Genomic DNA, 19,324 nt, shown 5'->3' with positions numbered 1-19,324 from the left:
TATCAAAGTATTCATACACCGCCAGAATACTTCGAGAAGGAACCGATAGTGTTTTCTTTGTACAGAAAGAGAACCCCGCACATCAGTGGAAGCCGCTAAAAACCAGTATATCCGGCTCGAAGGACCAAATGTTATGTAATAGATGCTCCCGGGAGCCCTATTTGTTCCGATTTATAAATTATAATTCTCTTTGCCGACTCCGATAGTAGTTTTTTCTTCAATAATCATGTCATTCTTCTTTTTTTTTTTAATAATATTTGACAGTTTCTTTTACCCCCACCGAAAAGATTTTATATTCGAATACATACTATATATATATATTTATGTGTGTTGTGTTGTGTGTAAATTAATTTGGCCGAATCTGTCCGCCCTTCCAAATAATGAACTAATAAAAATTAAACAATTACTTCAGAACGATAATAATGCTGTAATTTCTCATAATGTTATGAGATGAGTTTCGGTCGTATGGATTGGCCAATTAATTACATCTCTATAACTTGGTTCGAAAATAAGAACAAAAGTATACAAAATTAACGATTTTGGAGTTACATTTAACCGAAAACTTGCATTTCACGACCATGTCGTAACATTGAATATTATCGACGCTTGGGTTTCGTTCTCCATAACCCGTGTGATTTTCACAACATTAGTGTGATTAAAATCATCTTTCGTAGCAAAATTGAGGCGAGTACGTACGTCTAGAATCCCTACGATAGTACTTACACGTTCTTGTCAGAATTAATGAAATGAAGGAATATGATCTAGTGTGAATGTTTGCACTTTGCACTATTGTGACATAAACACATGATTATATTATATTTCATGTACTTCGTTTTAAAGTATTTAAATTGTTGACTGTCATCGATGTGAATGTTAATTATTATGTAATTTATTTTACCCTTTTTATATGTTTTTATAATTAACTTAATTACTTAGTGTAATTATTTTCATCAGTTCTAATGAAAATAAATAAAAAAATGATATCGCACAGAGAAATTCATCGCATAGCTAAATTTAGTTGTTGCGACACATAAACTGTGTACTAGTTTGGTAATTATAGTAAAAGACTAGCCATTTATCATAAATTCTATTACAACCACAGCACCTGGTAGAGTATTAATTTATTATTGCGCGAAGAAACAACGTCGACCCAAATTCCGTGAGCAACGTGTTCGATTTTCTGAATGAGATTTCACGTATTCATAATAATAATATTAGGTATACTCAAAACGTTTGACCAGAATCAACAATATAGGAAAAGAAATCAGTGTATTTAACTGATTTCATTGAGAATCTGATTTCGATGTGTTTTGTTGCTTGTCATAGACAAAGGTGTGACCAAAGAGAATTATAGTATATATGGAAAGGTGTGACTTATAATTCTCTTTGGTGTGACTTATATGAAAAAGTTTTATTTAAAATACAAAATGCAACATGCAAAATACCTATTACTATTTTATATTTAAATACTTTATCTAAAAAGGCATTATGTGTTTTATTTCTAGTGCTTATTTTGATGTATCCGGTAGTAACTAAACACAAAATAACATTTTTTTTATCATATGATCACCGCCATTGATGGAATGTTACAAATCAGAGGTACTATACAGAGTTATACAGAGTCTCAGCTTATACTTAACTTAGCTGAATGTCTTTGTTACAAGTTAATATAACATAAATTTAACCAAAATTGTTCAAGCTGATCACTATATTATATTACTAGATACGGCATTATTTTGCGTGTTTTATGTAGACCATGTTCTATAGTTTAGATTATGATTTATGCCAACAGGTTTTTAGTATTGGGTCCTTACATATGAAACATGTGAGGAGGCAAGACCTCCAAGGTTGTAACTATTACTATACCATTCATCAAAATTAGTTCTATGCGCATACACTAATTTCCACGCGGGTGATGCCGTAAGCAAAAGCTTGCTATAATTAGTTTCGGATATGGTTATTGGCGTCCATTTAAAAAAACACTCTGTATAAGTAGGTACTCGTTTCTATAAGGTTTCATAAAAATGTTATGTAATATAGATAGCAATAGAGAAAAACTGATTATATAAGTAATACTGGTTTTATAAAAGCATTTAATTTGAAAAATGTATGTATTTTGAAAAAACCTATTTTGTATTTTATACAATTTTGTATTGAAGATATATATATAGGTTTTACACAATTTTGCAATTAAGATACTAAATAAAAAAAATTCGAGTATTTAGGATTTAGTAAATATTTTTTTGTATTAATATTCGAAAAGTATTTCTATTTTGTATTTATATATTATTATGTAACCATTTTGTACATCTCTAGTTATAGCTAAAACGTAGTGATTATATTCTCTTTGGTTATAGCTTACAACTGTAATGTAATGTCATCAAACTTTAAGGTTTATGACTTATTGGTAGCAACTTCTGAGTAGCAACTAGACCAAGAATAGGATACGTTGTCATTCATATAAAAAAATATGATCTACATTTTTCTAGGACATAAGATAGTTATTATGTCTTCCTTTGCCCGTCCCATAATGAGGCCATATGACGGTAGATACTTCGAATCTTGTTTTACTTTTCGTCAAGAACTATATATATTGTTTCGCGCCGCTATCCTAGGCGATGACATCGGGCGTTTCCGGAAGTATTCGGCTGCGCGGGCAGGCTGGCAGAAGAGAAGATATGTCACGCGACGACTATTCTATTATTTTCTCTGGTTGGACGTTGTCAAAAAAATGTCTAAAAATGTATTCCGTAATTATTTTGCAAATATAATGTTTACTGTAAAAAGAGCGTTTAACAATATAGTTCTAACGCGTTTTTCAATAAAGATTTACCAAAAAAAAATATAGTATATTATTATTTAATAATTTTATGTAAGTAGGTGTATTAAAAAGATACTTATACATATCCGGATTAAATCCAAAAGCCCAGGAAATGCTTTCTACTAGGCCTGAACTCAAAGGTCAGTCTTATGATATACGTATATAAATTAAATTTGTTGTAGCAGATCAAATAAAACACAACCATATATTATTATTAATGGCTTATATTTAGAACATTATCAAAATTATTTTACATAAAATCATGATGATTTCGAATATTTATATTATGAATATCACAAAATTCGAAGGAGGCGACTATTCCACATTAGTAATGTCAAAAATATCCTAAAGTAAAAAAGATACAAATTTTAAGAGGGCGCAGTGAGCGCAAGCGAGGGGCTCGCCTGAGAGGCGTGCGGCGCTTACGACGCCCTCGCCCGGCGGTCCTCCGGCGGCGCGCACAGATTAAAGTTAAGTAAATTAGAAGGAAGGAGCCGACACCGCCCGGCGCCGACGGAGGAGCGGGAGCACGGGACTAGGCTGGCGCGCCGCGTATCAGCGCTGGAACAGCGGGTTCGGGAAGTCCGGCGGGTGCGGCAGAGGAGCGGGCGGCGGGCGCGCCCGCCTCCACGCCACCAGCCAGCAGGCGACCGCAGCCGCGACGGCGACTAGTGCGAGCAGGGCAGTGAGCGCCAGCGCGACCGCCAGTCCGGCCGCCGACACACACACCTCGCCGCCGGCCGACCCGCTCGTTCCTTCAGCTCCGGATCCGTCCCGCTGTCGGGCCACTCGAGAGGCGTCGCGTCGCTCAAGAGTCAAAATCTGATTCGACTCCACAGTCACCTCCTCGCGAAGTTGTCCTTCACTTATCGACGCGACATCGCTTTCGATCGCTTCTCGTTTCTTTCGTTTACCAAAAGCATCTGAACCGCGGCAATTAACCTGTAAAAATTAATCAAATTAAGTTTGGTATCCCGATTCATATTAATTATCGAGTATAGCTTGATTGCTATTATTATAATAATACCGGCCCTGTATGATATACTACCCATGGCACAGGCAAGGCAGTTCGTTCTCGGCGTTCTGTTCTATTCCCAACAAGCTATTGTGCTTTTATTATTATAACCCTTGACTATTATCATGAATACATCGTTTTAATTTATATGAGGAATATTTATTATTTGTGTTACATTTATTATATATTTGAGCATACGAAATTTTAAGTAAACCTACCGGTTGACATTTTCCGAAGCACACTCTTATGTTGCATTGGAATCGTATGTTGTCGCTACTCGGGAACTTGAAAGCGTTAAACGAAGCACGCAACGCGCTACCATCTTCGCTTCGTTCCCACTCGCCGAAAATAGCTGTATCCGTGGCACAACCATCGGCGTCCGTGACTTGATACTCATTCTCAACATTTGTCGATACCTCGCTTGTCTTAGCGATACAACTTCTCGCAAATCCACCGTAAATGCCTAGAACACAATTTAAGTATTACGGACGCTGAAAAAGATTAGCATTATGTGCCTACTAGTTAAGCACGAGAATTCTATTGTTATAAACGATTTGGTAAAGCACTTACTGGATGGTTGAACATCGACTTGCAAGATGAGATTTTCTCCAATTTCAGCCGAGCTAACTTGATCACCGGAGCGGGATACTATTCTCATGGAGCAGGTGGGTGGCGGTCCGGTGTTGGCGATGGTGCCGGCCGTTGTGAGCATGGACACGTTGAACGCAAGCGTTACGTTTTGCTCGCCAGTTTTGTAGATACATTTAATATGGAAAGCTTTCGTAGTTGATGTTACTAATTTCAAGTGTGTCTGCATGACGAGAACGAAGCTTGCCAAACCCTACAAATATTAATTAGCGTGTTTATTAAATAAAATTAAAGAAGTTAAGAAAAACAATTGTAAGATAGACAAACACTCTTATGTTCAAATTGAAGAACGGAATAAAGAAAGTCAAATGATATGTGGTAAGTACGTACATTGACATGTACTAAGCCGCAATCACCAAAGTGTACGGTAAAGAAAACGAAGTTATTATCTTCATCTTTAGGCATTTCCACAGCTTTCCGACAGCGCTCATCCTTACTGTAGCTCTTTACATATAGTAATCCGTTGAAGTCTTTGATCTTCAGTCGAACACGCACTCCGTCGGCTAAGCATTCCACCTAGCAAAAATTAATTTAAATCAAATTATTTACAACTACAATATCATCGACACACTTAAATAAATATTTAGCACCACGATTAAGAAAAATGGTTAGATATAAAAGTATTTATGTGTAACAAGTTGTTCAACAAAACTTGTATTTTTGATCTATGTGAACTTTAAATTACATTTGTTTGAGATGCACATTAATAATTTCAAAATGTAATAAACTCTAACTACGTATTTCATTAAAATTGGATATCAGTTACTTAGGTTATGTTTACTATTAAAAATATATTGAATAATTTGTCTTAAAATACCTGTATATCTGGTGTCGGGAAGTCAGTGCGATACATGGTCGGTGGGCTATTGCATTGAACTCTCGGGTTGCCGGTGTAGCCAGCAACGCAAGTACAATGGGAGCGGTGATCGACTGCATCACAAGTCGCATTAATGCCGCATGGCTCTGCTTTACAAGCATCAACGCAGTGTCCGTTAATACAGCGAGAACGGTCATTACAGTTGTCATCGGTGCGGCAACCTCCGACTACGCAAATTTCGCCTCGGGTAATAAATCCACGTTCCGAGTCACATACGCAACGTCCGCGCGCATCAACTACTCGACCGTCTTCATAAAGGCAGGGTATACAGTCACCATTTATATCAACACCTTGGCCGGCTACACATTGTGGTATGGCTCCTAAGCAAAAAAAAGGATTAAGTATCTAGATTTTAAAATATGAAATTAAACAAGCAATTTGAACAGAAAGAATACATACTGTTGGGCTTGCATTCGAGTAATGCGTTTCCTCTGTAACCCGCTCGACATTCACATATCATAGTTCTAACTGGACTGGTATCCACAACTTTACATTCTGCATTTATGCCACATGGTTTTATTTCTAGACATGGGTTAACACATTTATGGTTGAGACACGCAGTTCTTGAAGGACAGTCACTGTCACTGATACATTGCGTTGTTGTATATGGAACGCACCCGTTTTCGGTGTTTTCATAGGACGGCGGACAAATACAAAGTGCTCCATGTAGAAGCACTTTACATTCTGCCGGTTCTGTGCATGATGTGGATGTACATGGGTTTACACATTTCGAGTTAATGCATGACCTATCTGAAGGGCAATCGGAATTAGAACGGCATCCGATGGGTGTGCATGCGATAGAAGGATTGCCAACAGTACCAGGTAAGCAGCGACATGAAGAACGGTGATTAATTCCGTAACATTCAGCAGATTGTCCACATTCATCGCTGGTTACTGAACAAGCCGGCACACAGCGGTTGTTTATACATGATTCGTCATCTGAGCAATGTGAATCTGATTGACATAGAATTTCGTAACAACCAGCAGATGGATCGCCTATAAAACCTGGTCGACATGCGCATACTGGTTTATGTTCTTTTATTAGACACTCAGTGTTAGGTCCGCAGTTGCATGGATTTTGGCAAATGGAAGATTGGCAGGCATGATCTGAGGTGCAGTTATGGTCTGTTTCACAAACGTCATTCGTAAGTGTTACTAGTCGACAAATTCCTCCACCGTTGCTAACATAGCCTGGAGGACACGTGCAGAGCATAGTCCGTACGGGCAACGTAGGCGATACTTCACAGGTAGCGGGTGTAGTGCAAGGTTTCAATTCAATACATGGATTTACACATTTTGATGATAAACAAGCTTGTCTAGATGGGCAGTCAGCGTCAATATAACATTCAGTTGTAGTTTGCGGTTTGCACTCTATGTACGGACTTCCTATGAAACCTGGTTCACATTTGCATACTGGTATATGATTTCTGACCAAGCATGTAGCTCGTGTGCCACACGTGTTGTCATTGTAGCATGGGTTAATACATCTATGAGCACGGCATTGCTTGTCATATGGACAGTCACCGTTTGATCTACACTCTATGGAGTTACATCCTACATAAGGGTCCCCTTCGAATCCTGAACGGCATCTGCATAATGGCTGATTTCTTTGTACGTAACAATCAGCATTAGATCCACACGTGCTGTTTAACAAACAAGGACTGATGCAGTTTCCATTGATGCATGCATAGTGAGATTCACATTCTGTGTCTGTTCGGCATCCAACGATGCGGCAGCTTCGGTATGGGTCTCCTTCGTAGCCATCTCGGCATGAACAGATCGGTCTATGATCATTAACAATACATTCTGCATTGTCCCCACAGTTACATGGGTTTCGGCATATTCTATCAACGCATGATTCTTTTTCATTGCAGTCTCCATCTGATGAACAACTTAATGGTGGTAATTGTGCTGGTTTGCAGGTTCCTGCTTCGTCGGGTACAAATCCTTCGGGGCAGCGGCATATTAAAGTGCGGAATGGTATGCTATCAGATACAGTACAACGCGAATTTCCAGTGCAGGGTTTCAATTCAGTGCAAGCTTCACGGCATTCGTCTCTTAGACAAGCATGTCCACTTGGACATTCGCCATCCATTCGGCATTCAGGTCCTTCAAACACGTTTACTTTCTCACAATAGACCAATGGGTCTCCCGCAGGAAGACTTGGTGGGCATTTACAAGAAGCAGCGTGATTTCGAGCAAAACATTCTGCATTACTTGCGCAAGGATTTTGACCTTCTACCGAACAGGCGTTACGACAAACTCCTTTAACGCAAATACTTTTGTCATCACAGTCGTTGTTTATTTCGCATTCTGCAGGTTGACATCTAGTATACGGGTTACCTAATGTTCCTATTGGGCAACGGCAGTTAGGACGGTGTGATTTTCCATAACATTCAGCGCTTATAGCACAAGGAGCATCGATCAGGCAGGGGTTGATACAAACTCCACTATAACAAGTGTCTTTGTCAGGACATTCTGAATCGGAAGAGCAGCCAACTGGAAATTTATTAATACTTATATTTTAATATTATAATTAGGAAACATATTAAAATAAAAATAATCATCATCAGCCACATTAGGAAAATCATGATTTAGTTATATAAAAATAATAATTCGGTTATTATAAGTGATACCGAATGATTGAAATATACCTTTGGTGCATCCAATATAAGGATTTCCTGAATAACCGCTTGTACAGAAGCATACGGGATGGTGGCGTACGACTGAGCATTCTGCATTTGAACCACAAGCACACGGGTCAGCGCATGCGCCGTTCACACAAGCCTGCGATAATGGACATTCCGAATTTGCTTTGCATCCGACTGGTATAGTTGATTTTTCTGAAGCTGTAATTTAGAATAAGAATAAGTAAATATAAAATTTTGTTGCAATTATTTACATAAGGTGTAAAATTTTTCTTTATACATACGAGGAACGCAGCGCTCTAAAGCATCGCCTGAATATCCTCTGGGACAAGTGCAGAGTGGTTTATGATCGATGACACGACATAGTGCTCCAATGCCGCATGATTTCAGACAAGGATTAATACATGTCCGATCGATGCAAGCTCTTTCTGATCCACATTCTTCATCGTTATAGCATTCCCAAATAAATGTTTGTTTAGGTTCTGTAAACAAATCGTACAATATATCATTCAAATAGGATATTTTTAAAATATGTAAAACTTATTAAAAGCCTTGTTATAGTTAGTTAGTTTTAAATTTACCTGGATTACACTCAATTCTTGGGTTTCCGATGTAGCCTAGAGGGCAAAGGCAGCGCGATGAATGATCAATAGATTCACAAAGTGCATTTTGTCCGCAAGGATCAGCTCTACATGCCTCTACACAGCTACTACGGTGACAAACTTGGCTACTGGCACAATCAGAATGGACGGAACATTCTGCTTCCGGTGGAGTCTTGCATCCGTTACCAGTTGCGGCTCGTCCACCATCTGGGCATATACAAGCCACGGCACGCAAGGGCAGCACGTCAACTATGTTACAATTGAGGCCATCTTCGCATGGGTTACTTAGACATAGATCGCTACAACGCGCGTTGACACAAGCAAGTGGTGAAGAACAGTCAGCGTCAGTAGCGCATTCTTTTGTTACTCCAACAGTAGCGCAACCACGTAAATAAGCGTCGCCACTGCGACCCGGCGGGCAACTGCATACGGCTCTATGGTTTTGTGGTGAGCAAATGGCGCCTGGTGCGCATGCACTGTCAGAGCAAACTGGTTGGCAGACATGGTTGAGTCGGTGGCATATTTGTGTGTCGTCGCAGTCTTCATTGTAATGGCACACTCCCGAAATGCAAGCGCGACGAGGATCTCCTTGAGTTCCAGGTGGGCAGCGACAGGTGGCAACGTGAGCAATGGCATCACAGACAGCATCGCGTCCGCAAGGAGTGCCGACGGCGCATGGATCTTTACAGTAGCCATTAATGCAGCTTTTATCGAAAGGACAGTTATCATCAGATGTACATTCCGCTAGAACAAAACAATAAGTTGTATTATACTTGTATATTAATTCACAAATCGTGGGCTTATTTATTTAGTAACAATTTCACGTGGGAAATGATTCTGGGGTCCAATAGTCCTAATTTTAAAATATTTTATTAGATTAATACACGTAAACCTACTGGCGAAATGCCTGTAAATAAGTTGAGCTGCTGCCTACTTTCAGGGTAGGAGAAAGATAAGAATATAGCAAGCGTAATAAGAAAATAATTCTCACGTGTGTAGCAGAGACGCGCGGGATCGCCGGCGGTGCCGGGCGGGCAGTAGCATAGCGCGCGGTGCTGGTCGGCGTCGCAGAGGGCACCCGAGCCGCACGCGCCTGCGCACGCGGATACGCACTGCCGCGATACGCACGCCTCTGAACTGCTGCACTCCGAGTCTACACTGCATTCTACAGTTGATTCTTCTGCTAAAAGTGTAAAAATATTTATCAGCCTCTAATGTATTTATTTTTTATTTATATTACGATGCACTATGACGTATTTATTTTAAATACAATATCCTGTGCATTATTTCTAGAAATTATTGTTTAAATTTTTATACGACATTGTATTTGACACGAGACAGTATTTAGTCTATAAAAAAGGCCAACAGTTACCTGGTGTACAGGCTACTTGCGGGTCGCCGCGCAGGGGCGGCACGCATACGCAGGAGGCACGATGTGCCTCCGCGCGGCACTCGGCGCCGATACCGCACGCGCCCGGTCCGCACGCGCTCACGCAGCGCCCGTTCAAGCATCTCCCGTCCGAGCTGCACTCATCATCTGTGCTACATTCACCTCCTGGGAAATTAATTATTTAATTTCAACGCTGTTTAAATACGATGTTACATATGTCTCGTGTTTATACTATACCTATGTACCTAATACCTAGGTATGTAATTCCCACTAAAATTGTGCGCAAATTTCAACTTGCTAAGATTTTTACACTAATGTTAATGACTACATGAAAATAAATACACTTATTATGTTGATCGTATCGCGGCCATGGGAATAAATCATTTTTATTGCATAGAAAGTATTTACAAGTGAAGAAAAATTTTAAGTGTATGAACAAAGAACAGAATGTGGTAAGTATACAATTATTACATATACTTAGTAGGAGAGTTGTATATACCTTACCAAACTGTCGTGCCTGTCAGCCGATTTTTATGTCTGTATTTATTTTGTCATTTACTGCACTCAAAATTAATTACACAAGTTTAAAAAAATAAAGCATCATATGTATGTGTTATTTAAGAAATTAATATAACAAAATATATTGTGATAATTACTTGGGTTACACTGGACTGAAGCGTCTCCAGTGAGAGGTTTTGGGCATTCACACACAAGCGTACGGAAAGGTAAAGTATTGGCCACACGACAAGTAGCACGGATTCCGCATGATGTTGGCTCGCAAGGATTTCTACAGAGTCCTTGTAGACAAGCTAGCTCGGGACCACATTCAGCGTCATATTTACAACCTTCATCATATGTCACTGGAAATAACGTATTATACAAATTATTATTGCACATTATTTAGAAATTAAATATAGATAGAAATAAATTTTAGTTCTTAAATTCACCTGGTTTACATTCGATTTTAGCATTGCCGCGGGTGCCTCTTGGACATTCACAGGTTGGCAAGTGACGCGTCACTGTGCACAAGGCGCTTGGCGCGCATGCTCCGATACAAGGATCGCTGCAGGTGCCACTTCGGCATGCTAACCAAGTTGGGCAGTCATCATCCGATGTACATTCGTCTCTGCGACATTGCGTCCAAGGATTGCCGCGCGCTCCATCATTGCATTCGCAAGAAGCCGTATGGCCTCGTGCAACGCAATGTGCCTCAAATCCGCAGCGTACGCGTGAACACACGTTTATACAGGATCCACCTTCACAACTCTGATCGTCTGGGCAGTCGTTGTTGCTATGACATTGTACTGCAATAAAACATTTTTTTAATACCGCAATAAGTTAGAAAAGCTGTTTTTTTAACAAAAAAAATAATGGTAAAGAAAGACTGTTACCTGAGTAGCATCCAGTGTACGCATCGCCTTCGTAACCAGGTAAACATGTGCAACGAGCTCTATGATTCCTGGCAATGCAACGTGCGTTGAGTCCGCAGTTATTAGGTCCACATACCGGTAAACAACGAGCGTTGACGCAGGCTGCATTATCGGCACACTCTTCATCAGTAACGCATTCGGGTTTCGGCAAGGGTGGTGATGGAATGACTATACGCTCGCAACGCACAAAGGCAGAACCTGTGTAACCAGCTGGACATGAGCAGACAGGACCGTGTCGAATGCCTGTGCAAATAGCGTTCAAACCGCACGCGTTAACGCAGGGATCAGCGCATTTCCTGTTGATACAGGCGCGATCTCCAGGACAGTCGTCGTTGACAATACACTCAGGGTATGTGCAGAATCCGTTGCGACAAATTCCATGAGGGCCACAAGGATTGGGATCGCACGGGTCATGCGCAACAGGCTTAGTGATATCTGAAATAGATTGAATGTTTATAAAATAGTGAAAGGTAGCAATTACAATTATGATCATTATCAAAGATACTATAAGATACGTGACTCATTGGACAATAGTTAGTATAATTGTTTACCTCTAATCACACATTCTGAGAATGGATTTCCAGTAGATGATGGTGGACACGAACAAATAGGTGCATGATCGAAGACGCGGCACATGGCTCCATTACCACATACGCCAATGCACGGGTCGACACATTTGTTTCGAACGCAAGCTCGATCGCGTGTACATTCTGAGCTGACCACGCACTCTGGCCGACAGCCAGTGGAGGCTGCGTCGCCATTGGTACCGCTTGGACATGAACATACTGCACTGTTGCCAGACTCCGTACAAATTGCACCAGGACCGCATGGGGATGGATTGCATAATGGGGGCGCTGTTAACAAGCATGTTTAGTCATTATTTAATCATAAGTAATACACCACGAAATAGTGTTGAACAAAATTACAACTTGGTATTACATTAAAACTGTGTACGATATATTCATACCTGCAACGATCTTTTCACATCTTTCGAAAGCGTTTCCTCTAGTTCCCGGTGGACAAGAACATAGTGGGATGTGGTTGACGGTTTCGCAATCGGCTCCAACGCCGCAAGTGCCTTGACACGGGTCACGGCAATGCGAACGAATGCAAGCTCTGGTCGGTGAACAGTCAGAATCCGCGAGACATTCCGGTCGGCATCCAGTGTAAGGATCGCCGCGCAGACCCGGCTCGCATTCGCAAGACGCGCCCGCGCCCTTGGCACGGCAGATAGCTCCAGGGCCACATGGCGACGGAGAGCACGGATTTGGTGGCAACTCTATAAATCACAGAAGCAAAGAGTTATTAATGATTATCAACAACCATATCAACATTTTATAACGAAGCAAACAGACAAGCATTGTTCACAAAGCAAATCATTTAGGACTACGTAATGGCGACGGCTACACCTAGTTTCGCAAGTAAAACCCATGCCCAAGTTTTAAATGCGAAGATTTCGGTTTGCCGCGCCATAAATTTCGTAATTATAGCATTTCATAATTGTCTTTATAATTGTTTTTTGGGCACCGGAAAGCAACATTTCTCCCAGTTAAATCTGTCTTACGAGTTTTTTCGATGGGACGACATGCGAAGAGTGGGTTTCCTGTAGTAGATGGAGGGCAATTGCAACGTGGTTCATGTGCAACGGGTTCACAAATAGCGCCTTGACCGCAAGCGCCCGGACAAGGATCAACACAACGCCTATTTGTACACGTGCGATTCCATTCACAGTCGCTAGAGCTGAGACACTCATAACGACAGAATGGTGGCGTTCCGAAGAAACCGATTTTGCAGCGACATTGTTCATTTACGCAGTCTGAGTGTGGTCCGCAGTCCGAACACGGTGAATGTTTCGAAGGTTCTGCGGCCAACGCTGTTCAAAAATATTTATTAGCATATGATAGAATTTATACAAAGTTAGATATTAACAAAAATTTAAAAGTATATCATATCCATTATATTACCTGGTATGCAACGAATGAATGGATCACCGACATAATGGTCAGGGCAAGCGCAAATAGGGGAATGCATTTTAGTTTGACAGAACGCATGTGCACCACAGGAACCAGGGCATGGATCTCTACATTTTCCATTGCGGCAAGCGAGGTTGGGAGCACATTCAGAATCCAGGCGGCATTCGGGTCGGCAGCTGGGTGGTTCGTGGTACATTGAAGGTCGACAAGAGCAATGCGCTATTGTTCCGTCTGCACGACAAATGCTGTTGGGTCCACATGGGTTTGGCGTACAGGGATCCGTTACCACAGGTTCTGTTGGAAGAAATATATTTAAAGTAGGTGTTACATTAATGAAAAAAAAAACACAAAGAAAATATCGTATCATCGCACCTGTTGGAATGACGGCTTGTCGACAGGAAATAAACGCATCTCCTTGAAGCGGCGATGGGCATTCGCAAATGGCAATATGATTATAAACATTGCAAATAGCATTAAGACCGCAGGCGTTTTTGCAAGGATTTACACATTTATAGTTGACACAGGCTTGTTGTTTCTGGCAGTCAGTATCTATTGTGCATTCTGGTCTACATTCAAAGTATGGATTTCCATGATAGTCGGGTATGCATGAGCAAGTTCCGTTATTGCATAAAGCATTAGTTCCACAGGGAGAGCGGGCACAAGGATCCACGGCAACTGGAGTTTCTGGTTCATTATATTTATAGCAGCCAGTGAAGGGATTGCCTCGATAATCATCGAGACATGTGCAAATTGCGAGGTGGTTCATAGCGCGACAGTTTGTATACGCTCCACAAGATCCGAGACAAGGATCAACGCATTTTTCTCTAACACAAGCCTTATCATTAGGACAATCTTCATTGATCGTACATTCTGGTGCACAATGTGGAGGAGCACCTATATAGCCAAGCTTACAGGCGCAAATTGCTGACCCACTGTGATCTGTGCACGTTGAATATGGTCCGCAAGGATTTGGTTCACATGCAGGTTGTTTTGGCTGTGTCTTTTGTATTTGCGTACATCGCACAAATGCATTTCCTTCGTACCCAGCGAGACAATTGCAGTAGGGACTATGATGATGGACCCGACATTCAGCATTCTCACCACAGGTTCCAACACATGGGTCAACACACTTCTGGCGTATACAAGCCTTATTAAGTGGACAATCTGGACTAGTTACACATTCCGGTCTACAATTAGGTGGTGCGCCAGTATAATCCGGTAAACATGTACATTGGGCTTGATTATTCACAACTGTGCACGTGCTGTATGGTCCACATGGTGACGGAATGCAGAGGTCTAAAGGATTATCTACAAAAAAGAAAAACAAAAGTAAATATGATTTACAAAAATTCAGAAGGAATAATGGTCTAAAATTTTTTGTCAGTATATTTCAATACCTTGTTTGGGAACACAGCCATCGTAGGGATTACCAACATAGCCATAAAGGCATGAACATTGCGGCACATGGTTGACAATTTGACATTCCGCTTTAGGTCCACACATTCCTGGGCATGGGTCTTGACATTTGTTATTGATACAGGTGCGGTATTGAGGACAATCCGAATTTACAATACATTCTGGTCTACATCCCTCATAGGGATCTCCGAAGAAGCCAGTAGCACACATGCACATGCCGGCGGTATCACGTTCTTGGCATATAGCGTTTGGACCGCAGGGGTTTGGCACGCATGGTTGTACTATTACAGTAGGAGGTGTAGGCGGTGAAACTGAAATAAATTGTATTAATTAAACTTAAAATGATATTGAGGCACATTTAATGATTCTACATTAAATTATTGATTGATAGTTTACAATGCTGTAATAAGATTTAAGAGAAAATTTTGTGTCTTTAACTTAGCTTAAAGTACTCACTTGCTATCGGAGAACATCTGTAGAATGCGTCTCCTTCATAACCAGGGTGGCATACACATTGCGGTGAATGACTAATAACTCGGCATTCCGCATTTATACCACAGGCACCGACGCAAGGGTCGGCGCACTTATTGTTGACACAAGCCTTGTCGAAACTGCATTCGCTATTCGTGACACATTCGGGTCGACAGTATGGTGGGCGTCCCATATAACCAGTCATGCATGAGCAAGACGGTACTTCATTAACAGCGCGACAAATAGAGTTAGGTCCACACGGTGAAGGCTCGCACGGTTCTTTAGTTGGTAGTGGTATTCCTATAATAAAAAGAAATGCTTAAAAACATTGCTTGATTATTGTTTTTTTCATTATAATCTTCCCATACTTGCGTGATTAATTTTAAAAATAATATTTTACCTTTTTATGAATAATCAAGCTACTTACTTTCAACTACAGTGCAGTGAGTGAACGGATCTCCTGTGTAACCATTTTCGCAGTAGCATATAGGCTTGTGGTTGTGTATTCTGCATTGAGCATTGATTCCACATGAACCTCTACATGGGTCAATACATTTTTGATTGGAGCAAGATAGTACAGTAGTGCAGTCAGAATCCACTAAGCATTCAGGTCTGCAGGATGGTGGTGTACCAATGTAGCCTAATAAACATGAACATATGGCTTGGCCGAAATTAATTCGACATACGCTATAGGGTCCACAAGGAGATGGTTCACAAGGATTCTTCTTTTCTGGAATAACTGAAATAAAATATTATGGATAGATAAATTCAGTATTTTTATTATAGATATATACATTTTTATTTTATGCCTACGAAAATATTTAAGTTATAAAACAAATAAATACATAACATGAATAATTATTAAACTGGAAATAGGCTTTAGAGTATCAACTATTAATAATCATTATGTTTTTTATACGTGCACGGTAATGATACCCCACTGCACCTGATGGTAATCGAAGTGGGCCCCAGATAGAGCGTCAACGTACAACATATGGCTGGATAACCCTCGCTAATCGAAATAATTATGCATATGAAATAGGTACATTAAATTAGTAGTAGGTTGTTGTTTAGTAATTTTTCATGATAATTAATTAAGAAAAATCGCATTTGGTTGCTAATAATATGCTAAGTACGTAGTAATTGATATAATATCCTTATCTTAATCTACAGTTTTGTAGCAAGCTTAGTTCCAAAAAAATACCTGATATCGGAGTACACGAGAAGAAAGCGTTCCCAGTGCTATTGGATGGACAACTACACATAGGAATGTGGTTGTAAACTTCGCACGTTGCTCCCTGGCCGCATAAGTTGATGCAAGGGTTTATGCATTTGTTGTTGACACAAGTCAAGCTGGTAGCGCAGTCAGCATTATGAGTACATTCTGGGCGACAGCTAAGGTACGGGTTTCCAAAGTAGTTCGTCCTGCACATGCACGTACCGTCATTGCACTCTGCGTTTGCTCCACACGGACTTGGATTACATTTGTCGTAAACCTCTGGGTCAGCATCTAAAAGATATTTGGAATCCAATATTATTATTCCGTTTCAAATCACAATCATTATCCGGTCTTCCTGATTTGGGTAGTCTATAAAGTAATAATAAAAGCTTTGATTTACCTATACTTATCTTCTCATGGCAGCTCTGGAAGGGATCACCTGTGTATCCTTCTTTGCAGCTACATATAGCAGCATGCATGTGAACTTGGCATTCAGTTTGCAAACCGCAGGAGCCTGGGCACGGGTCTACACATTTCTTGTTTATACAAGCTTTAGTGCTAGGACAATCAGAGTTCACAATACATTCCGCTCTACAGTTGGGTGGGGCTCCGATGTAATGTTCGTAGCAAGAACACATTGGTATTTTGTTTACGGCTTGACAAACAGCGTTAGGTCCACACGGAGATGGTACGCAAGGATTAATTTCTGGTTCTGGAGGTCCTAAAATGATTAATGTGACAAAATTAGCATAACCTATATAACGAAAAGATATTTGTAAGTCTTAATATCCATTAACTTTTTGAACTAATAATTAGATTCTAAAAACACGATATTATTGTGAAACACTAAGTATAAGATATTTAACGTAGACAAAGCCGTGAGCAAATGTCTTTAAAAAAGAAGAATAATTCATCATAAGATAAAACTAATTTATATATTATTTACGCTTACTTACTTTCAACAATAGCGCATCTAACAAATGGATCTCCCTCAAAACCTTTTAAGCAAGAACATATCGGTGCATGGTTAACAACTCTGCACTCCGCATTTTGGCCACATGTTCCCACACAAGGATCAATACATTTTTGTTGGAAGCAACTCTTTGTGATTTCACATTCCGAATTGACAGTACATTCGGGACGACAGCGTGGTGGAGCTCCCATGAAGTTCGGCATGCACGCACATGATGCCGTACCGTTGTTATTGTTGCATAGAGCATTACTTCCACATGGATTTGGAATGCACGGATTTTGAGGAATCACAGCTAAAATTTAGATATATAAAAATAGAATATTGTAAAACCTTGTAAATAGGAAGGTGTTGGAAATATTAAATGTCCACTTTCCTCAATAGCAAAGCAGGTAATAAAATAATGAATTAAGGATGCATTTTAAACTCAAGTATACAGACGTACACAACTAGAAAAATTTGTTATATATTTTATATCAGTAAGCTAGTTATATTACGGATAAAAGTTAATTTGAAAGGTTAATATGAGCTCTTAGATTTGATCTCAATTATAATTATCGACATAGCAAAAACACTAAAGAACACGAAAATTCCTTCTAAAACAACTACAACCCTGATGTTATTTGCATACTATCTAACTTGATATGATGTTGAGCTCATGATGCCAAAGACTACACTCACAAAGCTAAGTATGAGTAGACTGTTATTACTTATTTATTTATTTATAAATTCAATGAAAGTTTACATCACTTGGCAACAAAACACTTACATCTAAAAATATAATCTAACTCTAAATTTAACAATATTAAGACAGCAATAACAATGAAATAAAATTCAAACTAATAACAAAATAACTAAAATTATTTCCAATACTTAACTTACTAAGGAACACTTTAAAGCGTTTCTAAAATAACATAACCGTTCATAAAAGGGGGGTATTAAATCAATATTTCAAATAAAAACAAGCATTTACCTGGCTCACGTATAATGACATGGCAATACGCATACGCGTTTCCAGTATATCCCGGTGGACAACTACATGTTGGAATATGGTTTATCACTTCACAAATTGCAGCTGAGCCACATACTCCGGGACATGGATCTTCACACTTGTTCCTTACACATGCTTTGTTGTATAAGCAATCTGTATTCACAACACATTCTGGTCTACAAGATTCGTAAGGATTACCAAAGTATCCAGGATTACACGAACAGGCAGCAGCACCACTTCCTGAAACCTTGCATTGGGAATTGGCACCGCAAGGTGTTGGATCGCATGGATCTAATGGTTCAATTGCAGCAGGTATTATATAGCATGACGTAAATGGATCACCGGTGTAGCCACTTTGACAAGAGCACATTGGACTGTGCAAGTGAACGTTACAAATTGTGTTAGTGCCGCATGACCCAGGACAAGGATCTTTACATTTGTAGTTAACACAAGCTTTGTTTGAAGGGCAATCATCATTTGCAGCGCATTCTCGTCGGCACTGTGGTGGAGTTCCTTCAAATGTCGGTTGACATGTGCAAATCGGACTATTTCCGTTAGGAGCACTTTCGCATATACTGTTAGGTCCACAAGGAGATGGTACACATACATTCACTATTGGTTTTTCTTCAATTTGTACTGAAAGTAATACATACATTAATTATGATATTTTTATAGAATTAAATGGAGCGTTTAGTAGTTTTTATTCATTAAATTCTTACCATAGCAATAATTGAAAGGAGATCCTGTATGTCTCGGAGGACAGGTGCATATTGGATTGTGATTGGTGACTTTACATATTGCGTTCTGACCACAAGATCCGGGGCAAGGATCTTGACATTTTCGGTTAATGCAA

The 19,324-nt window shown here is 40.0% G+C and overlaps 2 protein-coding genes across 3 annotated transcripts; both read right to left on the bottom strand.

Moving 5' to 3' along the window:
• Positions 1-3,354: 3,354 nt before the first annotated feature.
• Positions 3,355-12,710, bottom strand: LOC119189544 (the record flags this gene model as incomplete). 2 transcript variants are annotated; one of them, XM_037439556.1, is given in 16 exon segments in its annotated part: positions 3,355-3,763; positions 4,055-4,299; positions 4,407-4,677; positions 4,815-5,000; positions 5,302-5,681; positions 5,761-7,860; positions 8,016-8,210; positions 8,294-8,491; positions 8,591-9,355; positions 9,603-9,794; positions 9,984-10,166; positions 10,658-10,861; positions 10,949-11,305; positions 11,393-11,866; positions 11,983-12,285; positions 12,399-12,710. In XM_037439556.1, coding segments are annotated over 16 exon segments (6,752 nt in total), but the record flags the coding sequence as incomplete, so codon positions are not given.
• Positions 12,711-12,915: 205 nt separating this feature from the next.
• On the bottom strand, positions 12,916-19,126 carry LOC119189555 (neurogenic locus notch homolog protein 3-like). Its single transcript, XM_037439582.1, has 10 exons — positions 18,454-19,126; positions 17,467-17,775; positions 16,911-17,231; positions 16,496-16,801; positions 15,719-16,030; positions 15,277-15,591; positions 14,802-15,131; positions 13,777-14,712; positions 13,396-13,698; positions 12,916-13,304 (listed from the first exon to the last, which is right to left on the bottom strand). Exons 1-10 carry the CDS (start codon positions 19,124-19,126, stop codon positions 12,916-12,918), a joined length of 4,194 nt encoding a protein of 1,397 aa, XP_037295479.1.
• Positions 19,127-19,324: the final 198 nt, after the last annotated feature.

Source organism: Manduca sexta, chromosome 17, assembly GCF_014839805.1.
Source record: "Manduca sexta isolate Smith_Timp_Sample1 chromosome 17, JHU_Msex_v1.0, whole genome shotgun sequence".
Classification (NCBI taxonomy): domain Eukaryota; kingdom Metazoa; phylum Arthropoda; class Insecta; order Lepidoptera; family Sphingidae; genus Manduca; species Manduca sexta.
The sequence above is the reverse complement of the archived record's forward strand: the minus strand, read 5'-3'. Positions and strand labels throughout refer to the sequence as shown.

Bases quoted from the DNA above. Each gene is read 5' to 3' on its own strand.
- LOC119189555 (XM_037439582.1), bottom strand. From the start codon at position 19,126: ATGTATGTATTACTTTCAGTACAAATTGAAGAAAAACCAATAGTGAAT. The intron at 16,031-16,495 runs GTATTTTTTTGG...ATTTTATTTCAG, and splicing joins CTCGTGTACTCCGATATCAG to TTATTCCAGAAAAGAAGAAT. The intron at 14,713-14,801 runs GTATTGAAATAT...TCTTTTTTGTAG, and splicing joins TGGCTGTGTTCCCAAACAAG to ATAATCCTTTAGACCTCTGC.